The 25,389-nt window shown below is 36.5% G+C and overlaps 1 protein-coding gene across 6 annotated transcripts in view; it reads left to right on the plus strand.

Moving 5' to 3' along the window:
• The window catches only part of dgkh (diacylglycerol kinase, eta), a 104,092-nt gene that overhangs the window by 32,967 nt on the left and 45,736 nt on the right, over positions 1-25,389 (plus strand). For 3 of the 6 annotated variants that reach the window (XM_048193001.1, XM_048193000.1, XM_048193002.1), the window contains 4 exons: positions 2,649-2,759; positions 9,284-9,364; positions 24,183-24,287; positions 25,063-25,195. In XM_048193001.1, the coding sequence (XP_048048958.1) occupies positions 2,649-2,759; positions 9,284-9,364; positions 24,183-24,287; positions 25,063-25,195 (430 nt within the window). Of the gene's footprint in view, positions 1-2,648; positions 2,760-3,178; positions 3,326-9,283; positions 9,365-9,410; positions 13,677-24,182; positions 24,288-25,062; positions 25,196-25,389 lie in introns of those variants that run through there. The other 3 variants (XM_048193005.1, XM_048193003.1, XM_048193004.1) reach the window with 3 other exon arrangements.

Genomic DNA, 25,389 nt, shown 5'->3' on the forward strand with positions numbered 1-25,389 from the left:
ACGTTCAGAGCTGATATCGAGTTTCAAATTCTGCTTCCTTTACACTTAAGTTAAGTCTCACATACCGCCGCTTTGTTTGGTACCATTAAAACATGGTTTACATAGCTGGGATACAACTGGATGGTGTGTGTGTAGGAACAGCTCATATTTAAAGTTATAATTTAGCTTACTTGACCAGCTAGTTAGACAGAGGACTGTTTTATTGCCCTGTCTGTTTCATGTCACTCAGTCAGCTCTGGTAGGAATATGTCTACAGGAAATGGCAAAAAAAAAGAACGCTACTTTTCCATTTAACAAAAGAGGAACATGCCTTACGTTTGTCAGTGTCAATGGGATGTTTACATTACTTTTACACATCTCTTTTCACCATTGAGTTCTGTTTCCAAACATTGCCTCCCTGCTTACATAGAAAGCTAACTTAAATTGAACTTTATAAGTGACCTAACCTATGTAGACTGCTATACAAAAGCAGCAACCAACTGATTCAACTGTTTTTGGCTTTAGCATGTTGTTAAGCTAATTCCGCATTACTTTTAATAATCATTTAAAAACATTTTACACAGTAATATTGGGTAAAATAGTCCCAAATTATTATATTAGGCTATTTCTACTTAGATTATGCAATTTTTTACTACTATGTTTTGGTTTTTAATGAATCATAGGGCATATGTGCACTTCAAATACTGTACGTGAAGTCAACCATGAGCGCACTTAATGAATCAATTGCGTGCTGACGGATAACAACGCACAAAGTTGATCTTGCATGGCTAATAACCAAATGCAAGTACATCCTAAGTGCTTGCGGCTACATTCATGTACAGTATAAATCTGTTCTAAGTGTCCATCATATTGTTTGAATTTGGCCAAAAAGTTACCTTAGAAGATTGCATAATCATACTACTTACATTGAGAACACATCTACAATGCCTTCAAATACTGCTTATGTACAGCTAACTGCAAAGGGAGAATCATAACCATCATGGAACTTCAAAAGTGACTGAATTGATACTGTCTACACAGGCAGCAACTCATTAATGGCCACACACACCCCACACATTTTTTTGTTTGGAACTTTTATTGGCCTCAAGCAAAACTCCCAAATGTGCGAATTTCTATTAAAATCACGTCTGAGAAATTTCGCAAAGCAACAATAAATGTGACCACTAGTGTTGTTTTAATGGAGACCGGTCTTAAGACAATGTTTTTAAAGTCTTGGTCTTGTCTTGGTTTCGACTGCATTTGTATTTGGTCTTGTCTTGGTCTCAGACTATGAGGACTCTGGATTTTATTTCAAGACCACAGTTGTGAGGATGTCACTAAATTGTCAGTGCATTGTCTGATTTATTACCATAATTAATGTGATTGGATGTAAAACTTCTTTCTTCAGATGCAATCAATAACTTATTTCAAATTTGATTTATTTATACTGTTGTGCTGGTTCAGAAATTAATGAGGGATTAATACAAATGGCCACAAACTTTGAAGATATTATTGCAAAAAGGTACTTGTAAGAGATCTGGATTTTTATATTACAAAATATGATAATATGATAAATATATAATGAAAGCAAGAGAACTGTTTTCACAAATTTGAGTACAATTGCAAACGTGAAATCGATTTTATACAAATGTTCAATAAACAAAACATTGTTTAGGCATTTGTAATTTTACCAATTCATATGCAACTTCTGGGCCACCTTTAGTGTAACAATGATTTTTTTTTTTTTTTTGGTTAGTGAATTCATTTGATTGTATACAGCTCTATATAGTGTCCCATTATTCTAATTGTATTTATTGATTAAAAATAACACATTTCTCAGGCAGTAAATGTGGATCTTTCAGATTAATTTGAGTGCTGATCTGGTCTTGGTCTTGACTCGGTCTCGCCTTGCCTTGATCTTGTCTTGGTCTCAACACACACTGGTCTTGGTCTCGACTTGGTCTCAGATTAGGTGGTCTTGACTACAATACTAATGACCACACCTTCACACTAAAGGCCTGTTGACACCAAGAAAGATAACTATAAAGAAAACTATAATGGTATATAACTATAACTATATTAGCATCCACATAAATGCACAATAACTTTCTGTTTTATTTATAAAACAGATGCTTGGGCTCTTTATAGTTGGGTGGATTCTGATTGGCTGTCAATGTTTTTATTGTTCCTCAGCTGAAAAAAAATGCTCTGAAAGTGATTCCAATGATATACTTTAGTTCCTCTGTGTCGTTTTAGTTAGTTAGTGTAGTTTTCAGCTGTGTAGTTTTAGTTAGTGGTGTGGATGTCCCTATTCTCATAGAGTTAGAACAATTATTTAACCTTTGTAGTCATTGTTATAGTTAAAGCCTTTAGTGTGAATGGGCCTTTACCATTGTTTTAAATAGTTTGGTGCTAGCATGTTGCTAAGCTAAGATAGTCCAATAAGCACAAAAAAACACAAATATTTGGTGAAGTAGTCCAGTTTAATTAGATGGATCTATTTTTATCTCACAATTTAGCCTAAAGATGGTGTCTTAGTTTTGGAACAATAAAAATTGTCTAGGTTTTGGAACAGAGCTAATCTGTCCATCACTACTGGTGATACTGTGCTGTGTGCAGATGTTTAGATGGTTTCTGACTTTTTGTTAAACCTCTCTGTCTTTCTGCAGACGAGTGTGAAGGAAGGGCTGCTTCTGAAACAGACAAGCTCGTTCCAGCGTTGGAAAAAACGTTATTTCAAATTGCGGGGACGAACACTCTACTATGCCAAGGATGCCAAGGTGAGTTTAGTACCGCACAGAACTACTGTTCGATTATATCCTGATTCTACACACTCACTACACTGTAAAAAATTTCAACCTTTAATTGCTGCCTTAAAAACAGTGAAAATCATAGCACTTTTTAATTGTATTTAATCACTGATGAAGAAAATCCAGTTGTCAAAAATCTTTCCATGATGATGATAACATTTTTTACAGTGTACAGTAAAGCCCCTACAATAAGCCCCCTGTAAGCCCTACAGAGTGATCTAAGGTAAGGGGGTAATACAATTTGCTTGATCATGGTTCCTCCCAGGACCTCTGTTACTGGGCATGCCTGTGCTGAGAGGGGCTGAAGAGCTGCACATGGGCACTTGCATTGCACCTTCTGCCATGCCTTTAATGTCACTGTGTGTGTGTGTGTGGTTGCACTATGGCAGGCGGGTGGCGTTTTGGCCCGCTGGCAGTATCGAGTCTCTCGTAGCCGCGTGTGCTGGAGGGTGCTTTCCGTCTGCTGGACCGGTGCCCGCCGTCCGCCGCCCGTTCTTGGCGCCAGTGGATCGGAGGAAGGCTTGGTGGCGATTCGGGTCAGCAACAGCAGCGACCCCCCTCTTAATCTATCTAGCCTTCATCAATGACATTGCCGACCGCCCATCACCCTGCCTGGCATTTTTCGGGATGCCTGTTCTCCTCATTGGGCGAGAACAGTTTGGCTGCGGCTCAACCGAAGCGACATCACGTCATTTCCGCGTCTGCTTGTCTGTTTACGCTTCTGAAGAGGAGAGTCCCGGAGACGGGCCTTGTATGTCATTGTCCGTGTCTGAGGGGAGATGTTTTACCCAGCAGTGTGTCTCTGTGCCTCCACCATGAAGACGCTTAACGCGAGCCTTGCATTGAGTGTGTTTGCCTCCATTCTTATGTTCTCTGGTCATTCAGCTGCATTTCCTGTGGTTATGGATGTAGGGCCCAATGCAATTTGTTTTATTTCTTCACAAATTCCCTTTTATTTTTTCCCCAAATTTAATTTTTTCCATTTTTTCTGGATTTAGTTTTTGGACTCAGTTTCTAATTTTTAAATTACATTTTAATAATGAAAACCATGTCTAATTAATTGATATAATGAAACCTATATGATTTAACAGCAATTTACTAATAGTTTAACAAAAAATGAGGGCCCTATGATTTTTTTTCTTTTTTTTTCAATTTCCAAAAATTTTTACCAAAACTTTTTTTTTTTTTTTTTTCATTTTAATATTTCTGGATTCTATTTAAGAAAATTTTAATAATCAAAACACATGTCTAATCAATTGAATTTATTAAACCTTTACCAATTTAAGGATTTATTAACAATAATAAGGCCCTATGAAATGTTTTATCTTTTCAAAAATTCTGTGTTTACTGTTAAAATAAAAATGAAAGAAAAATTCTGATATTCCTTAAAAATAATGTTTTAATAAATGGATTATTTTTCTTTTAATTATTTAAAGATTTTAATTTTAATTATTACTTTAAGAAGTACATTCTACTGTACAATAGTAATATTTTTCTGTCACAGTTTCTTTTCACAAATTTTTATTTTGACAGGTTGTCCCAAAAATGAAAATTCTGTCATTTATTTACCTACCCTTATGCCATTCCACACCCGTAAGACCTTCATTAATCTTCAGAACACAAATTAAGATATTTTAGTTGAAATCCGATAGCTCCGTGAGGCCTCCATAGGGAGCAATGACACTTCCTCTCTCAAGATCCATAAAGGTACTAAAAACATATTTAAATCGGTTCATGTGAGTACAGTGGTTCAATATTAATATTATAAAGCGACGAGAATATTTTTGGAGCACCAAAAAAACAAAATAATGACTTATTTAGTGATGGCCGATTTCAAAACACTGCTTCATGAAGCATCGGAGCATAAATGAATCAGTGTGTCGAATCATGATTCAGATCGCGTGTCAAACTGCTAAACTGTTTTTAGTACCTTTATGGATCTTGAGAGAGGAAGTCATCGGATTTCAACTAAAATATCTTAATTTGTGTTCTGAAGATTAACGAAGGTCTTACGGGTGTGGAACGGCATGAGGGTAAGTAATAAATGACAGAATTTTTCATTTTTGGGTGAACTAACCCTTTAAATCAAATGAAATGGTGAAATGCTGCTGAAGTGACTCTCAGAGCAGCTCTGGAGATGAAGCTCATGTGTTCATGTCCTCATATAGTGAGAGAGCAGATGTTGAAAACGCCACAAGCGTCATGTGTGTTAAGCAGAAATTATACAGTCGAACGCACAGCCTTACAAAGTATACTTCATTTGACTCATACGCATACACATGGGTTCGATGCATGTGCAGTTTTAAGCAATCTATCGCCATGAGTTACAACCAGGGCTTGACATTAACTTTTTTTTGGTTGAGAAATTACATTTTATGATTAAAGTTGACTTTGGCATGCTTAAATTACTTGATTTTGAGTCATTTTACTTGATTTACAAAATTTAAAACCCTTTCAAACTTTCAAATGCAGATTGACCACCCAAATCAAGACTACATTGTATATCAGCTGGTATGTACAGGTGGGCAAGGGGTGGGCAATATAAGCATAATATGAGAAATTGTATAAATTATTTTTGTTAGGCAATATAAAAAGAACACAGAAGCAAATTACAAATATTGAATATAAAAAATATATTTTTTCAGATACATAGGTTTATTTAACATGTATACATTTATTAAACATCTTTTGTGGTTTGATTAACATTAATGACAGACAGGTATTTAATTGGGCTGCTGAATGCATGGACATAATATTCTGACACATGTCCAGTTTTTACCCACCTTTTTACGTTCTGTATTCATGCGAGATACTCCACAAGATGGACATTTTGACATCCGTGTGTGTGTATTTGACTATTCAGGCACAAGGAGAACTGATCGCATCCAATAGAGAGAGCACACGCAAGATAGCGCTTCTGTCATGTGTCATTCAGCGCGATTCCGCCTATCCCGCCTTCACTAACAGCAAGTTAATCGATAAAGAATTGTGATTGAATTGTAATTTTGTGATGTGACGAGCTTGGCTACCTTTAATTAGGCTGTAGTCTGAAATTATATTAAACCCGCCAAAGTGGCTAGTGGGAGTGGCTGTCTTACCCGCCACAGCTGAAATCTACCCGCATTTGGCGGGTTGGCGGGTGATAATGTCAAGCCCTGGTTACAACCCATGTAAATATCTTTGAGATCTTAATGCTAGAGTTGTACAAATGAGGGTACCTCCTCGCACAATCTTTCGTCTATGTAGGCCTCCATTGTCGCTGTAGCTTGCATGCGTTCCAGTGTCATGACAAATCAAGTCCTCCCTCGAAATTGGGTCTTCCCAAAGTGTCAGTTAATGATCATCCTAAGTATATACAAATTATATTAATTTAAAATACGCATAGCTTACTATATAATCCGTACGAAAACACATTTGTGAATAATAAAATGAATTGAACGTAATTTCTCAGACTTGATGAACTGTTAATTAATAATTAGCCTAATAATAAGCATATTAACTGAATAATTGAACATCATTCATTTGTTTTATTTATAATGTAAATATTTGGACATTTAACACTTAATTTAACACATAATTATATTAAAGATGATTGAGATTAAATGTAGGGTAAGTGCAAATGTGTGTATAAACTGTATGCTATGCTAGTATATAAGCTAACTTAAACAGACATTATAACGTACTGTAGTTGAAACAGTGTTTATCATAACATGATTTTGTAGGAATTGTAATCAAGCACTAAAGAGAGTACTTATTAAAGCAATTTGAACCAATGGGATCGCTTGAAGTATAAAAAGCGAAGTATAATTTGGCTCTTAGTAGACAAAACCGTGTCGCTCATTTACACAGAGACCATGCATTCTTCATATTTAAATAGCAGTCTTTTTGCACTTTAATATACACAGACATTAGTCCATATCGCGATTTGATTAAGAGTACAGCCCTACTTTTGATGTATTCATCCAAAAATTTGCCAAATTCTGTGACATTCCACGTTAGATTGTAAATTTCATTTTGCGTCCACGTTTTCTTCATAGCAGAAATCATAGGGCCATATGGGTGGCATTCAGGTGTTGTGTCCATGTTCTGATCTGAATCCTGAGATAAAGAGTGAATGCTTAAAATCCAGCCCAAAAACCGCCAACTATGCAGCTGCCAAGCCATGACGCAAGCTAGCACTTCCTGCATAGCTCCTGAATGACATGGAGTGGCTCTAGCGCATGGTGTCAGAGAGCTGGGAGTTACGCCACAGACCTCACAGGCAGAATCGAGGTGGCTGATCACACTGCTGTGCTCAGACAAGGGGGTTTTGTTTGTATTGGCATGGCACTCGGATCTGTGACAGACTCGGCAAAGCCAACGCAGAGGCCTGCACTTCGTGCTGTAGAGCGGCCAAGCCAACAGATCATAAATAGGATGTCACACTGATGTACACCGCCTGAGTATACAACCATCATTTACTCAAATATCTGCCAATCACCACCCAAACACTGGGCCTTCACTGATTCTATTGATGAACTTGATGCAAAGGACTCAAAAAGCCTGGAAATACATATTTTATCCTTTAAATTCATATGTTTTTCTGGAGTTCATAAGTGAACTTGATTATACATAGGGCTGGGTGGTATGATGGTATATATCGTATCACTGCAGTAGACGTGTCAGCTGGTTGATGTCTAGTCACTGGTGTATATACATTCAAACCAAAATTTATTCAGACACCTTGAACATTTCATTCATTAATACAGTTTATTCACTATAGTTAAAAAAAAATGGTAATAAAATATGGCAAGATAAGTTAAACTGTATCAGAAAAAATCTTAATTATGTCAGATAACACTTAAGCAAAAGTGGTGTCACTATCAGGTCAAAGTGTCTGAATAATTTTTGGTTCCAAATTTTTATCAGTTTTACTGGTAGTCCACTGTATGAAGAATTTTTGGGTATAATATGTCAAAGTTTAATTTATTTTGCTATCCTCACTTACATATACTTACTATAGTGTCCTGCACCCACTAGTAAAAATATATCAAAAATATCAAAAATGTCTGAATAATTTTTGGTTTGACTGTATATTAAATATACAGTCAAACCAAAAATTAATAGTAAGTTTTTGCAACAATGTAAAAGTCTTTACTGTTACATTTGATCAATTTCAAATTAATCAAATATGATCAATTTTGTTTTTTAAATAAAATCTTATTGACTTCAAACTTTTGAACAGTAATGTACATAATCTTTTTCAAGGTATTTATTTATTTATTTATTTGTGATCCAGATGAAAAATGTCATCGACCTCAAATTTTGAAAAGATTTAAAAAAAAAAAAAAAAAAAAAAAAAAATTGATCATATTTGATCAATTTGAAATTGATCAAATGTAACTGTAAAGACTTTTACATTGTTGCAAATTTACTGAACTTACTATTCATCAAAGAATCCTGGAAAAAATGTATCACAGTTTTCACTAAAATATTAAGTAGCACTGATAAAAAGAAATGTTTATTGAGCAGTAAATCAGCATATTAGAATGATTTCTGAAGGATCATGTGACACTGAAGACTGGAGTAACGATGCTGAAAATTCAGCTTTGATCACAGGAATAAATTACATTTTAAAATATATTCAAATAGAAATCAAATAGAAAAATATTTTAAATTGTAATAATAATTCACAATATTTATTTACTGTTTTTTTTTATTTTTGGTGAGCTTTGTTTTTCTTTTCTTTTTTTTGCACTGAATAATCTAATCTTTTTAAAAAATATTTTTATAATCAAATGAGATGAAGCCCCTTTAATATCTAAAAACAGCAAATGAAATGAAATAGCAGATTAAATTTCCATCATTATAGATACCATTTCCATGTCAAAAAAATTACAATATAACACAATATGTTTGCTCATACTCTAATTATGACTGAAGAAAATGAGAAATCTTCATCTTTGACAAATCTTTTGTTAGCGGTGGTTTCTAACATCCCGGCTCTCACTGAAAGCGGTGTATGGCATTATATCTCAGGCCTTTAGTTCTTGCTCTCTGCGCTGATGGAGGAGGTCATGATGCACCCAGCTGTCTGCGATCCATCTTAAACCCATAGAGCGTACATGCATGTTAGTGCATAGGATAAGGCAGGGATGGGCAGCGTCGTTCCTGGAGTGCCACTGTCATACAGACTTTAGCTCTAACCCTGATGAAAAACTCACCTGCCAGTAGCCTTAGTAATCCTGAAGACATTGACTAGCTTGTTCAGGTGTGTTTGATTAGAGTTGGAGCTAAACTCTGCGGGACAACGGCACTCCAGGACTGACATCGTCCATCCCTGTGATAAGGAGTATCTCAATAAGCTCATTTTTGTGTCATTTCAATAGAACAGTATTTAGTATCAATGTCCATAAGATGTTTGTTTTCTTAGACATTGTCATTGAAAGCTAATACTGCTGCGGCACTGTGATCGTCAATGTTTACTGTTCTTCTCTGTCTCCTCCTGTTCACAGTCTCTTATTTTCGATGAAGTGGATCTTTCAGATGCCAGTGTTGCCGAATCAAGCACAAAGAATGTCAACAACAGTTTCACGGTAAGCGGCCATTTCCATGCCTCATGTCAACACTAGGGAATATCCACAATATACCACAAATAGACAGCACATTGGATGTGTAGTATTGACTATTAGTCTGCCAGATACTACAGACAAAAATGCTGTTACAGTTAGAAAGTTTAAGTCATTCTGTGAATCACTTCAAACTCTGATTATATTATATTATATTATATTATATTATATTATATTATATTATATTATATTATATTATATTATATTATATTATATTATATTATATTATATTATTGAGTGTAATTGTTAGCTGTATAATCATTGACTGTGATGATGCATTAACACAGTTTATTAATATTGTAATTCTAGCAATTGTTTGAAATGAATTTTCATTAAAAACAAAAATGGTAGCGTATATTTTTAATTTTATACTTTGTGTTTTATCATCTTGAATTTAAAATTTAAAAATCTTAACACAGCTACGAGAAACCACCAGAGGAAGTGACAGAAATTTGGTATCTTTCTCTCTTCTGATTGCTTTAATGCCAAATCTAGCAACCATTTAGATCACCCTAGTAACCACATTTGGGGAACACAAATAGCCATATCTCAGCACCAGAACATCGTAGAAACTTATGGTTGGCCTCTATTGACTTTGGGTAGTGTATTCATATCATAGCAACACCCTAGCAACAACCTATGACACTTAGCAACCATTTAGATCACCCTAGTAACCACATTTGGGGAACACAAATAGCCATATCTCAGCACCAGAACATCGTAGAAACTTATGGTTGGCCTCTATTGACTTTGGGTAGTGTATTCATATCATAGCAACACCCTAGCAACAACCTATGACACTTAGCAACCATTTAGATCACCCTAGTAACCACATTTGGGGAACACAAATAGCCATATCTCAGCACCAGAACATCGTAGAAACTTATGGTTGGCCTCTATTGACTTTGGGTAGTGTATTCATATCATAGCAACACCCTAGCAACAACCTATGACACTTAGTAACCACAAAAACACTCTAGAAACTGCCTAGCAACCACCCAGAACACCTTAACAGTGGCTAAGTAACACCCTAGCAACCACCTAGAACACCTTACCAACATTATTGTGGATTTTTCTTTTGCTATTGAATCAAATAGGAATGCAAAAATATTTTATTTATTTATTTATTTATTTATTTGTAGTCTCTCATTCAACCCGGAAATGTAAAAAGGGTCCTTTATTAGAAAATATAATCAATAAAAGTTGCTTATTTTCTACACTAAAAAAGCAAATGTTTCCTAAGGGAAGTATTGTCATGCTTCTCCATGCTATGGCATCTGCGTGTGTTTGTGAGCAAGTAAACAAGTGTCATCAGCTGAGATCAGACGGGACGAGGAGCAGTGACTGTGGTCGTGTCCTTCTAAAAACTGCAGGCCAGCTCCCCAGGCATGGCTATAAAAAGAAACAGCGGAGGACTAAGAAAGCTCCGAGGAGAACGAGGGGTTATTCTTAGTAACAGAGATGTTAGTGCTCCACTGAGCATGCTTTGGATGATTTGATCGCTGGCATATTGTTTAACAGTGGGCCGGGGTGAGCAGAGCCGTGTGGACGCGTGTGTAACGCACGTGCTCTGAGGTAGTCGCAGTTCTCCGCCTCGTTTAACAAATGCTTTTTCCCCTCAGAAAAAAAATAAATCACCCACTGCCAGGAAAAACAACAGATGCTCATTATACTTATAAATTATTGAGAGGCCCATGTTGAGGCTTTTTTTTTTAGAAATAAAGTGTGTGTTCTTGTTCTGCAGACTATCTGCTGGTTTCAGAAATACATTACACACTTCTGAACATCTAAAACCCACTTGTTTGAAAACATCATTTTTTCTGATTCCATTGACACTGTGGTGCAGAAATGACACACTTCACTTTGGCAGAATTTGCTCTGTGGTGGTTAATTGTCCTCCTGAGGCTCTTGAAGGTTAATACCCACAGGAGAATTACATTGCTCAGAGGTTGCTCGCTCAAGTCATTGGAGACTTAATTGGGTTCTTTGTACTGTTTTGCTAAAGTAGCAACAGATGTGTCACCTAAAGTTCTGTAGTGGAAATAAAAATAGTCACAAATGAAACAGTTATTGATATAAAATTAATATGGATACAATAGCTTGGATCATTTGGTCCTGGAATAATTGCAAATGTTTATATTGAGAAGACTTTTGATTGCAGAATTCTAGTACAATATCTTGAGCTCAAATCTGTTATTATTCATCATGCATATGCAAATTCCTGCAAATTATTATATTATATTATATTATATTATATTATATTATATTATATTATATTATATTATATTATATTATATTATATTATATTAGATTAGATTAGATTAGATTAGATTAGATTATGCAGTTAGAATGCCCCTAAAATTCAAGATATCAGGGCAAAAATGCCCCTGTATGAGTTTTTGTCTCATATTTATAATGATATTGTTAAGCAATATCACACACGTAACAAGCACCATATCACACAAGTGCTGTTTTTGCCCTGAATAGCACAAGTGCAAATGTGATATTGATTTTATACAACTACAACAGTTCAATAAATAAGAAGTTAATATTGTGTTATATTTTAGATTAGACTGAGACTGATTTTGCACAATTTTGCCAAAGAAAATATTACCTATGAAGCCTGAGCAGAACTGTTATGCATCTCCGAGCAACACACAGGGGTGCTTTGTTTCTAAATGAATCCACGTTTTGAGTAAATCATTTGGAGGAATCAATGATTCAATTGTCCATTCATAAGGAGAGCCAATTTATTCCTGAATGAATCAGCCGTTTGAACAAGTTGAATGAATGAATGAATGAATGAATGAATCATTTAAGACATTTACTGCCACCTACAGTTTTAGTTTCGTATCATTTCATTCATTCATTTAAAAAAAAAAAAATCCATATATCCATTATAATTATAAAAAAAAAAAAAAAAAAAAAAAACATTACAGGTATAGTTCACCCAAAAGTTGAAAATTCGTTCATCGTTTACCCACCTCATTGAAGACTAAAAGTTTATGTGAAAAAAAATTCTATGTTGAATCAAATAAAATATTTTTGATGCTTTTGTCATTTAACACAATAATGACTTTATCTAAGATATTTAAGATGACTTATCTTTTGGGGGTAATTTCTCAGCCATAGATTAATTAATCACCACAATGTGTACTTAATTAGCTTGATAGCTCCAATTATATTATATTATATTATATTATATTATTCCTATAATTCCTTGGGAAAAATAAAAAATAGTCGCAAAAGGGACAGTTATTAACATAAAGTAAGAGTATAATCCACACATTTAATTTGGATAGCATTGTTTGGATCATTTGGTTTTGGAATAATTTGATGAGAGCTATTTGATTCATATTGAGAAGACTTTTGATTGCAGACTTCTTGTACAATATCTTGAGCACAAATCTGAGTTTGTGACATTATTGAGATATCTCAATTTTATTCACATTAAAAAAACCTGAAAAGCAGTAGACAGAAGCTAAAGTCTCCATTTGCACTTAATCTTGTTGCTCTCTAGGAGAAACTATCGAGACAAAATGGATTTCCTTTGTGAGTTTCTTTCCTGCAGCAGGCTCCTTTTCATAATACGCAGCCACTTTTGGCTCCATTTTTGCTGATTTTTTTCTCAGTGTAGCAACCTACTGCTTTGTAGTCTTGCTGTGTTTTTTTCTGTTGCTAAAAATAGCTCACAGCACTGTGCGTACCCGAGAGAGAGAGAGAGAGAGAGCGAGTGAGAGAGAGAGAGAGAGAGAAAGAAGTGATCTGTCTGTGGAACAAAAGGAAATCCTCTGAGTGATGTCACTCACAAACACCTCCCGGTGAAGGGAGGCAGTCTGAGCAGGGGGGAGCGAAAGATACAGTGGACAGATGCGCAGCGAGTGATGGGGGATGATGGGAAGAGGTGAACGCTAGCCCGCTCTCTTTAATGACTCGCTTCTGCTTGACTTGGCCAGAGCTCCGGGGAGAGTTGTAATGGAGAACAGCGTTCAGCCTAGAAACAAATACACGCGACTTCTTTAGGACGGCCTCTTGGTATGCAGGGATTGTTCTTTAATCGTACATCGCTTGTGCGTGCGTGTTTGGCCATGTGGAAGTGTTCAGTGTGGCGGTACATGTGACATTGCATGTGTCTCCGGTGGGCTGTTCCTTGAGCGGTGGAGGGTTCTGCAGAGGTTGGGGAGGGTGAGAGATCCAGAGAAACCAGACTCAACACACACACTCACAGGAATCAGCTCACCATTACAGAAGCACCGGTGCAGTTGAGAGCGGATCGCTGGTGAGTGCACTACACACACACACACACGGCGTATGCATGAACGCCGTATCCCGATGAGTGTGTCTAACGGTGTCGCTTGACGTCTGGAATGGAAACTTGTCTTTAGATTTTGGATGAGCTCTTTGTGAGCCATCAACACTGACATTGTGTGCTTTGGTTTCTGAGCATATAAGAGGAAAAGGCAGGACGCTGCATCTTGAGGTACACGTGAGCGAGGCAAACCAGCAGCAAGTGCTTTTTGTCTGCAGTTCTCAAGAGCGAGATTCCATTATCCTCAGTTGGCACTGGCTAGAGCTTTTAAGGGTCTGCGCACAATAGATTTGTCATTTTGTATTTATGCTACCAAGTTTTAATGGCGCAGTCTGATGCATGTCTTATCGTGAGCTGAGACTTAGAACAGCTTCAGTGCAGCATTAAAATGAGTGAATGTCATTTTCCGTGTGTTTCCATGTGGGTACTTGACACAAAACGTGTCCATGGACTTTTTTTTTTTTAATTAGATTTTAGATAAGGGAAGGTCTTAGGTCCTGGTCACCATTTTTTCCACAAGTTTTTCTCCATTTTCAAATGGTCTTACTAGTGTGACCATTTATTTATTTAAGTTTTAATTATTATTATTTTAAGTATCTTCCATGCAGTTTCTGTAATTGTTCGTGTAGTTTCCATTAATTATTCAATGTAGTCTTTATAATTATTATGATACATGCCTAATAATTATAAATACTTGACAAAATAGTGTTTAAAAAAGTTCTAGATTTTTCAGGACATTTAGCTGTTTTAAAAGGACGAAGCACAATACTGTGTCCGTATCATTTTTACAGGTCTTTTGTAAACCGTTCAATCAGCGTGAGACGCGGTGTGGTCGTGTTTTATCCGTGATGTTCTACATTGTCCTGACTAATGTCGCTCATTTAATGATGAATTACATTCAGTATAAGTCAGGTGAGGCACACCAGATCAATGCAGGAACAATGATAATTAAATCTACATGATAAAACCATATTGATATTGGAAATATTATTATAAAATGACTTTGTTGATACGGCCCTAATGATCTTCCACAAGAAAAATGGGTCTGACACACCTTAGATTAAAGACCATAAATAGACTGAGCTAGATCTAATGAAATAATAATCAATTTTGTCCAGAGGGAATTCGCTGGCTCACTAATGTGCAATAATGTAAACTTAAAAGAGGTATGTATAGAGGGAGTGCTTTAATTAAAAGCAGTATCTCTTTCGTGCGGTACGAAAACAATGTGTACCGGTGCAAACTGACAGATGATGGAGATGATGGATTCTGGATTCTATTAAGCCATTATATATATATATATTTTCAGTGTCGCATGATCCTACAGAAATCATTCTAATATGCTGATTTGGTGCTTTTCAGTTATTAATAATAATAGTTCTCATTATTATCAATGTTGAAAACAGTTGCTGCTTAATATTTTTGCGGAAACCTTGGTACATTTTTTCCAGAATTCTTTGATGAATGGATAGCTCAGAAGAATAGCATTTATTAGGGATGCACCAAAATTTTAACTACCGGAAATTTTAGGCCGAAACAGCTATTTTCGGTTTCGGCCGAAATGGATTTGTGGCTGTAATTAGTGTCTGAAACAGATATTTAATTAGCTCTTCTCCATGATTTGAACGTGGATGAGCTACAACAGGTTAACACATCAGCTGTGTGGAGACTAGCTCTGAAATTGACTATTTTAATTTCTCTGTTTTAATCAGTATGGATATGGTTTCTTAAATCAAAAATCTTTTAGTCTATGCTGTTTTCTGTTGATGCATAAAAAAAAAATTAAAAAAACCTTCACTAAACATTTGTAGCACGCCTGCCATAAAATAATCGCAAAAAGATTTGTGCTTTACTTTTAATATGAAGCAAAGTCTCAACTTTAAAATTCTGTCAATTTTATTATGAAATTCAACCAATAAATGTCATTTTGGCAATCTTTAATACGCCGTGACAGATTACTGTAGCCTCAGTTTAAGCCTAATATACCTACAGTAACCCGGCTGCCATATTATTTAAATGATTTATTTAGGTTGCCTAACAAAAAAAAAAAATAAATAAAATAGTAATAATAATAATTCTGTCATGACAACTCTCGGGATATTGGTATGATAATTGAGATTGGCATGGTAATGGATGTGACAATGTTAATGTATTTGGTCTTGGTGGAATAGATCTGCTATGCTGCCGCAGAACAAGTACCGAGACTTGCTACTGCCAATACATCCACAGACATGCTGCTGCTGCACATATAACATACATGAATTAACCCCCGTAGCAGATCTATACAGGTGGAGCTGGGGAAGGAGGAGGGCTTCTGAAAGCGGGCTGCATACTGCTAACGGCAAACAAGCCAAATATTTGAATATTTGAGCAGCAAACTCATTGGCCGCTGATGCAACAGCAACCATTCAGCTGTGCTGTGTAGATAATGATCACTACCAAATAAGTTAAAGACCATTAGCCTGCATCGTCAGAGTTTCAAGACAGAACTAGGTAATAATGCTTGCTTCATTATTTTAGGACTAGGTTTTTTTTTGGTGTTGCCGGTTCTTTTTATAACACCAAGAACAATTAACTGACATTGATATCTCACTGAATGTGAGGTGCTTTCCAAACTGTTTCCATCAAATCCAGTGACGTTTTCTCACAGACCTTTAATAAAGGTTTAATCTGTTGACTCTAGAATGTTCTATCAGTGTCATTGATTAGGTCAGACTCATTCTGGCACTAAATAAAGCTCCATTTGTTTCACACGGATGCTCTCTTCGAACTCTCTCCATCTCTGCTGTGGTGACTGCCCTTTCCTGAGTATTGAACTGGAACGGTTTCACTTTCCCCAGACAACAATCAGCCCCCTCAGTCAATGGGGACTGTCTCATTGGTCTGAGAGCTGTTAGATTTGAGTGATTCCTTACATCCTAGTGCACCGCACACAAGTACCCCTTTCTACCAAATTGGTGCTGGTTCTCAGTTTGGTGGTTTTGCCTGTTCTTTGGCCTGCATTTCAATTGACTCAAAATCAAATGATACTGCATAACTTGCCAACAAACAAACACATAAACACACAGTCCTGCAGAGTAGCGATGTGCAAATTACATATTCTTAAAATCAACTAGTTGGGAGGGTGAATGAACTATAACTAATCTTAAATGGAAGCCCCAAATAATTAAGCTAATTTCTGGTTGTTTTCTGGTTTCTGATCCTGAACAGGGGGCACATAACAGATTAAAGGGGTCTCAAGAGGGGTATCAAACTTTGCATGATACATCCATGAAAAGTTAAGAAATTTCAACGCTCAAAATACTTAATTGGTTCGAGTTGGACAAACTTAAATTGAACAAATTAGTTCAGTTAAATTAACTGCTATGAGAGTTTAGAACTTCCTTTTGCTTTTGAGTTCACAGCACTGATATATTTCAAGTAAACCAAACTTTCATTGTTTTGAGTTGTATGAACTAATTTCTTTTAAATTAGACTAACTTAAGTTTAACTGAAACTGGGCTGGGATTTCTATTTCCCAGCATGCTTTGCCCATGGCACTCAAAAGAAAGAGTAAATGCTGAAGTGTTTTATAATGTTTTTTTTTTTTTTTTTGCGCAAGATTAACGGTGAGGAAGATTTAGTAGTGATTCATGCTTTGTTATGCTAATTTTAGAAGAGTTTCTGTTAATGTTGTTTTTTGAGTTACCATCACGGTGACAAGTAGCGCACTTGGCTTGGTTTGAGAGCAGGTAAGTTACATATTTTAATTTGTTGTACTTGTTCAGTAAATGCTATACCATTCTATTGTTAATATGTAATTTTTGTATTTTCCTTGAATACAGTGAAGTAAATAACTCATTTGATTAGCAAGAGCTCAATATAAAAAAGTTAATTAACTAAATATTATATGTTAATTGCTATCAAAATGTATGAGTTAGCTAACTCAGTACTTCAAGTTAGGAGCAATTAACATGCATGAGTACTACAAACTCAAAACTTGATAGTTTTGCTTACTTAAAATTGAGATCATAAATAAAAAAAATTAATGTAACTGATTACCTCAATTTTTTTGAGTCAGTCCAACTTATTCAGGTTTACAGTGTATTTGACTATTTAAATGCTGTAATTATTCATATCAAAGCATATTTTAAATATTATAAATTGATTTTAATACAATTTAATTAAAAATAAAACATATAAATAGTTATATCAATGAGAAAATAATGACAAAAAAAGCTCAGAAAAGAGCTGGAGGAAAAAAAATATATTTTTTGTTCCATTCATTGAATAAACTCCATTGTGTGAGAACAATCAGAAGAAAAGCTTGTGGCAATGTTATTTTAGTATCATTAGCTAGGTTTCCATCCACCTATTTTTATGTGCATTTTGGCATATCACAAAAAAAAAAAAAAAAATGCTGGATGGAAATGGCAAGATGTGCATAAATTCTAAAACTGTGCTCAATTGAGTCGGATAAATGTTTTATCCAATAAGAAAATATGTGCATAAACTGTCTACAATGGAAACACATTTACCAAATAAATTCTTCGGTGACTTTGTGATGGGAAAGCATAACTGGACTAACCAGTGGACTGATCTTGTTGCACAGCATCTGAAATTCTGTTTTGGTCATTCTGAAATGCCTCAGTCGGTTGTCGGTGTGGTTTGGTAGTTACCTTAGTATAACATGGCCATGTTTATTGCATTTTTGTCTGTGCTAGTTTATAAGGAAGTGACGATTTTGTTCTCTTCAACTCACTGGATGGAAACGCTGCTTTATTTGACAAAATGTTTTATGTGAAATTCCAATTTTGTGCATAAGTTAAATTTGCAACTTTGGATGGAAAACAGCTATTGAGATATGATTTTTATACATATTTTCTATTTTCATTTAATTTCATTAAGTTTCAAGTAATGAAAATAGATTTTTTTATGGTTATGGTTTTAGTTAACTATAGCGCTGAACTGTGGCAGTTAATATAAATTTTTTTTTCCCAACAAAACTGTTGTTTTGGTACTTTTCAGAGTGCCAGCTACTGTTATGTGTACCCACAATGAATGGCAATGTAACATAATAGCATTATTTGATTGCTTTTTACAAACAATGCAGTTCTGATACGCTGGATCGCTAAGGGTTAAACCAAAAAAAATTCTAAGAAAAATTGTTGCCTGACTAGGTGACCATTGTAACCCATCCCTTGTGTGAAGCCAATTCATGAGGCCCAGAACTGATTTCAGATTGGGAACCTGCACTGGCACCCTATCATTGTAAAGAGACTTTAATGAAATCCTTTCCTAGTTCGTCTAAACTCCATTTGAATGTAATCAAGAACTGCAGTGGTGGAGCACAAGAGAAATCACTCAGTGAAGTTGCCGTGTCCTCAGCGCGAGCGGTTGAAGAGGCTTTTAGAGTAAGTGGCTGGCAGGGATGCGCTGGGAGTTGCCCGTGTTTGATTGTGTAAGGGAGGAAGATGAATGCTAATGTGATTACTGCATCACGGCTGGGCATGAAAATTAATAGGTATGTTTTTTGGCAAGAAAAATTAATCAGATATCTCTATATGTAATGAAATAATACGCTTGGAAAATTCCAACAGCTCTTTCCTCAGTTGACAGCATAGCCTGGACAGTGTGACTTCTTTATTTGTTTTTGTAGAAGATACGCAGCCTCTCATGCTTGTGGTTTAGATCTGCAGTATCTATGGTGAACATATAAATAAACATGAAGCTGTGTGTCGCTACGCCACAGCTCTCAGACTGAACTGCCCTTCACAGATCCGTGCTGCGCTGCTAAACATGCCTTGCAGACCACTTGTCATTTACAAGCTAGTAAAGGACAACTGGAGCCTTACATAGCAGCTGCACTGTGCACTGGCACGGGGTGGTATTTACGAAGGAGGCTTCCGAGATTCCGATGTCTTCCTGTAGAAGAGGCTCCTCAGATGACTGGACAGCTGCCAGAGACACTCTACGCTTAAAATGACCTTATCTGGTTGGACAAAAGAGTCACCTTAAAGGAGGTTGTTTCATGAAATCCTGAAGGTTGATAGAAATAGAACTGCAAAGCTTTTTCTAATTCATCATTTATGGTATAGCATTTATTTTTTTAATGTAAAATAAATTAAAGATGCACTTCATACGCTCTATGTTTGTAATTATTTTAATAAAAAATCATTTTGATATTTTTTGGGTGGCATAGGGACAAAAATATCAGTGTCATACAACTGTACTAATATTATAATGAAGAAAGAAGCTTAATTGAAAGAAAGTCATGTGGTGCAACAAGTATCCAGAAACATAAAAGCAGGAAAACATATAAAGCAGGAAATAATATCATACAGAAGTCCCCTGCAGACTCTCATGACTGTGTTTGAAGTTCCTAAAATATTAAATAATTTGACCTTTTTATGACGTGGAAGTTTAGTTCTGGTTTTAACAAAACGTTGCGTGACATCACAACGTTTATGAATACACACACACACACACACATATATATATATATATATATATATATATATATATATATATATATATATATATATATATATATGTGCGTAAACACATTTTAACGAGATATATATATATATACATGTTTAAAATGTTTTTTCAAAATGATATAAAACCAATATGAATGCTAAGAATCAAATGAATAGTTTTTGCAGGACTTTAGCATTTGTGTTTTCAAATATATTTTCAAAAGATACTTTTTCCTGTATTGTGAACACTGTATTTTTCATTCACCTGATTACAACAGAAAATAATTTTCACGTACACCGTATTGCATGTATAATGGAAGTATAATAAAACAAACATTTAAACAGCAATGTAAATTTTTATATAGCACCAAACAAGATGAGTTTACCAAAAATGATAATACATTAACAATAAAAAAGAGAAATAACAATGAATAGACAAAGGTACTAAAATCTAATACATAGAAATAAAATTAAAAAATGTTTTTTAAAAACTTTAAATGCACAGTGTTTCAAAAGTATAGCCATTTTTCATTAATTATGTGAAAGAAAGAAAGAAAGAAAGAAAGAAAGAAAGAAAGAAAGAAAGAAAGAAAGAAAGAAAGAAAGAAAGAAAGAAAGAAAGAAGTGTAAATTCTATCATTATTTACACACCCTCATGTCATTCCAAACTGAAATGCGATTATCCCTCCAGGTCACTGGCTCCATAGACTGTAAGTGTATTAGTGTAACTGCGGCGTGATGAGTTGAAATTACTGGTAATCAACATTATTATGCCACGAATGCTGTTGAAAGAATTGTATTGAACCGCTACATTCTTTTAATGACACTGCTAATACCTTTCGACTTTATAAAGGAAGTCACGCTGAAGTAGAGACTGAAGCCATTATTGAGTTTGTGGAGTTTAGAAGGGTGGAGGGGAGGGGGGGGATACAACCCTGAAAGCACAATGAGTTGGGGAGGGTTGAAACACTCAGATGCACTGGCATTGAAAAACACAGCAAGAAATAACAAGCTGTGGATGGAACTATCTTCACCCGCCGTCCAAATGGCAAACATAATGAGCTACAACATTGACATCCACATAACTCTGTTGCGTTTGTAATTCTCTCTCAGCACCTCTGCTGCTGTTAGTAGATATCTTCAGTGCATTCCCCTGTAATCCACTCATGCGGCAGCTACAGTGAGTGCATTTTCTCATAGGGAGATTGTATTCGGTTGTGTAACACAGATAGCGTTGTTTGGTTGGTAACCACACCTCTGAAAACTGCAGTAACCACCAGATAGGCAAAACCTAATTAGAGACAATTCATTCCCCACCATGCCAGATGGTAATGGCTGATTTTCCAAAAATGAGTGCAGCAACTTATGGTTAAGTCTTTTATAAAAAGAACAGATGGGTTTTATCTATTGCATCCATGTGAGCTCATTTTTGCAGCCAGGAATACAAGGTTCATTTGCAGCTCTTTATAATTAGTGAGAACACTGGCACTTGCGCTAAGGGAGGATCTGTGATGCCAGCTCATTGTAGATGCAGAGATTAGAAACAAGTAGACATTAGAACAATGTTTTATTTTTAACAAATTCAGTCGAGCAGAACACAAGCGAGATCTCAAGTTTCTCCCGGACAACAATGAAACTCAAGAAGAGCGAATGGAAACTGGAAAAGTAGTAATGTGACGTGTGTCATTTTTACTACTCAAAAATGTCTCAAACAGTGCTCAGGTTTGTTCAGACTACAAAGCGTGCAATCAAAAGTCAGAGCTCTCAATGTGAACTCAAAATTTGCCAATCATCTCTGCTGTGCACATTCATTTTATAGTTCCATGTTCTTACTGTAAAAAAAAGAACACAAATGGTCTCATTTGTCTGTTTTAATTCATCCTCAGTAACATTCTGAGATAGAATTGATACTTAATAGGATAGTTCACACCAAAATTGAAATTCTGTAACCAGTAACCAAATCCATAAGGCTTTCGTTCACCTATGAAACACAGATGAAGATAATTTTAATGAAACCTGATGGATTTCTGTCCCTCCATTAAAAGTCCATTACTCCAAAACTTTCACATATGAACATTGATCAATAGTAGAGCACATCAAATATGTTAAACGAAAAGCTCTACTGTACTTGCGTAACGTGAGAAAAACACCTTATTGGTTCACGCATATCAGGCAAGCACATTTGAATTTCCACTTACCAAATATGATCTGCTCTATGCATGTGCATTGATAAATGTTTATATGTGAATAAAAACCTATTTAAATCTGTTATCATATAAAGCGATTGTTTCTCTTCAGAAGACTTATCAAAAACTGCTTGATTCATATGGATTACTTTCACAATGTCTTAAAGGGGACCTATAATGCCCCTTTTACAAGATGTAATATAAGTCTCTGGTGTCCCCAGAATGTGTCTGTGAAGTTTCAGCTCAAAATACCCAAATCATTTATTATAGCTTGTCAAATTTGCCACTATTTGGGTGTGAGCCCCTATTTTGTGTGTGTCCCTTTAAATGCAAATTAGCTCTCTGCCCTCTTTCCGGAAGAGGGTGGAGCTTTAACAGCTCGCGCTTCGGTTGCTCAACAACAACAAAGCTGGAGAATCTCACGCAGCCAAAATGACGATTGTCAGTAAAGGTTTTCAGCTTTACATTGTTCAAACCGGAGTCGGATACTGATGGAAAGACTCAGAAACTAGTTACAGCTTTTAGAATTCAACTGGACACTTCTGAATGGTTAGTGGATAAATTTATGTAGTTGCTGTGGAGTTGATTCAATTCATCAACTAGCATGTGCCGTCATGTTAAGCTTTTGTGCAAATCCAGCATAGAATTGACCCTCGTTTGTGAAGCAGTCCAGCGCAAAATGAAGGCATGGTAACAACACTGTACTACAACAACTCTTCCTCTTCTTTAAAGCAGCCCAACATGGTCTCACCTGCTTTGTTGCATGTTTTCGGGGGAACATGGTTTATGTAAATTTTAGGGTTAGTGATGTCACTAACCCGGGAAGAAGCTCATTGTAGTCCCTATACCAGCCATTTGTTGTAGTCCTTAAACAGCGAATTCTTTGAATGAAAATATCTCCCTTTGCATTGAACGTTGAGCGTTGTAACTTTGCAGATGTTGTTTATGGTCTAACAGCAACATTACACACTAACTAAAGTTAAAAAAGTGAAATCAGAATCAACCACCCCTTTAATGAACTTTTTGAAGCTTGAATGTTTAGTGAAATGGACTTTCAGTGGAGTTACAGAAAATGTCATTAAAAATATCTCATATGAACGAAAGTCTTGTGGGTTCCAAACTAAATGAGGGTAAGTAAATAATGACAGAATTGTCATTTTTGATTGAAATAACCCTTTTACTGAGAACCTAGTCTCTTGAACTATGAAAAGGCAACCTTCCCACTTTTATCCAAAATTAATTGGCCACTAAATGTCATATTTTGTAACATTTATAAAATACTGCAAATCTAAAAAGAATGGTTTAAACCCAGTGTTTTTAAACTCAGAGTGGCCAACATGAGAAAATGATGTATGTTGGAATGAGCGGTGTTGTTTCGGTGCAGGTGGTAAGCTGTAATTCCCCGAGGACTGTATCACCTGCTTCACCACGCGTCGCAGGGAAAACCGTTGTCGGGTTGCCACGCGCCTCCGCAGTAGCACCACCGGTGTGTGGAGATGTTAAGGGCGCCTTTATCAATAAATTATAGTGGTATTAAAAGCGCAGAGTTTGACCCGTGTGGAGGCTGCCCCTGTTATGAAACAGGCTTTTAGCATTTTCTCGGGCACTCCGCCTGTCAGCCCAAATCTCGCTCAAGCATCCGAGAGGAAAAGACCTGAGGGGAGGAGGTGGCCGTTAAACAGGAGAAGAGGAGGAGGCAAGGGATGGGGGGGCTTGTCCCGAGCTTCGTCTTAAAGAGCGGAAGGGGGGGGGACTCATTGTCAGTCGCAGTCAGTCAGGCAGGAGGGTGAGACACTCCGCTCTCATCTCCCCAGATCTCTGTCTCCCTGTAGGTAATTACACCGTTCCGAAGGCTTATCCTGTGTGCCGAGAACAGGAAAGAAATGGAGGACTGGATCAGCTCGCTGAAATCGGTTCAGTCCAGAGAGCATTACGAGGTAAGAGCACAGTTTGAGTTGAGTTGCATCTTGAACTATCCAATCGTTCTGCATGTTTTGTTGTTTTTCAAACATACTTCTGCTGAATATGCATGCACTGTTTTCAATCAGGGCATGTGTATTTCTGGTGTTAAATCCAGCTTCTAAACCAACCTGCTTTTGAATTTCTTCTTCTCTTCTCAATGTTAATAAGATGCATTCGAAACAATGATGTTATGCATTTAAAATAGTTCTGGAAGGAGGGAATGTTGCTCAATATGTTTGCTGTTGCTAATTCACTGACTCTGAAAAGATAATTGCGCATGTGTGCATGTGGTGGCTTTTAACATCTGAAACAGTATGTCGCATGCCAGTAAATGAAAGTGCGGACTGCCGCATTGAGTGTTGACTGTATGCTCACTTTGATATGAGATGAAAATGGTTATGTAAGACACTCAGCCCCCGTGTTCTGCAATACCACACCCAGAACTCCAGTTGCTCCGCTGGCACCCCCAACTGTGGGCACAGTCGGCCTCTTAAATCACTGTCCTGTTGCATCAGGGTGCTGCTGGTAGATGTCCGCCGTTGTTACGGGGGGAAACTGGTTGTCAGGGAGAGCCGTGGTGTGGTGTTGCACACAGGAGGGTTGCGTCTCGTACACCTGAGGCTAATGAACATGTGCCATTCTGTGTGTTGCATGTGTGTGTGTGAGCTGAAAACGTAGTTCTTTGTTTTAGGGGCTCTGAAAAAGTCTTATCCTGGCGCTGCCAATTTGTCTTAACTTCTCCTTTGCTAGACGGCACAGTTTAATGTGGAACATTTCTCAGGGATGCACAACTGGTATGCCTGCTCCCACGCTCGCCCTACCTTCTGTAACGTCTGTCGGGACAGCCTCTCAGGGGTCACTTCTCATGGCCTCTCCTGTGAAGGTAGGTGTTTGCCCATCTCTCTCTCTCTGTCTCTCTCTTCTCAAATCCGAATGTCGGATAATCCTTCTTCAATTATGAAGCTGCTTCTCTCCTTCCCCAAAGGTGTCATATTTTCATCAAAGCTGCTCAGGGGTGGTCAGGGATGGTTCAGGGTTACATTAGAGTCGGTTACACTGGTCAGAACTACTTAGTGC

This window comes from Megalobrama amblycephala, linkage group LG6 (genome assembly GCF_018812025.1).
Source record: "Megalobrama amblycephala isolate DHTTF-2021 linkage group LG6, ASM1881202v1, whole genome shotgun sequence".
In the NCBI taxonomy this organism is placed as follows: Eukaryota; Metazoa; Chordata; class Actinopteri; order Cypriniformes; family Xenocyprididae; genus Megalobrama; species Megalobrama amblycephala.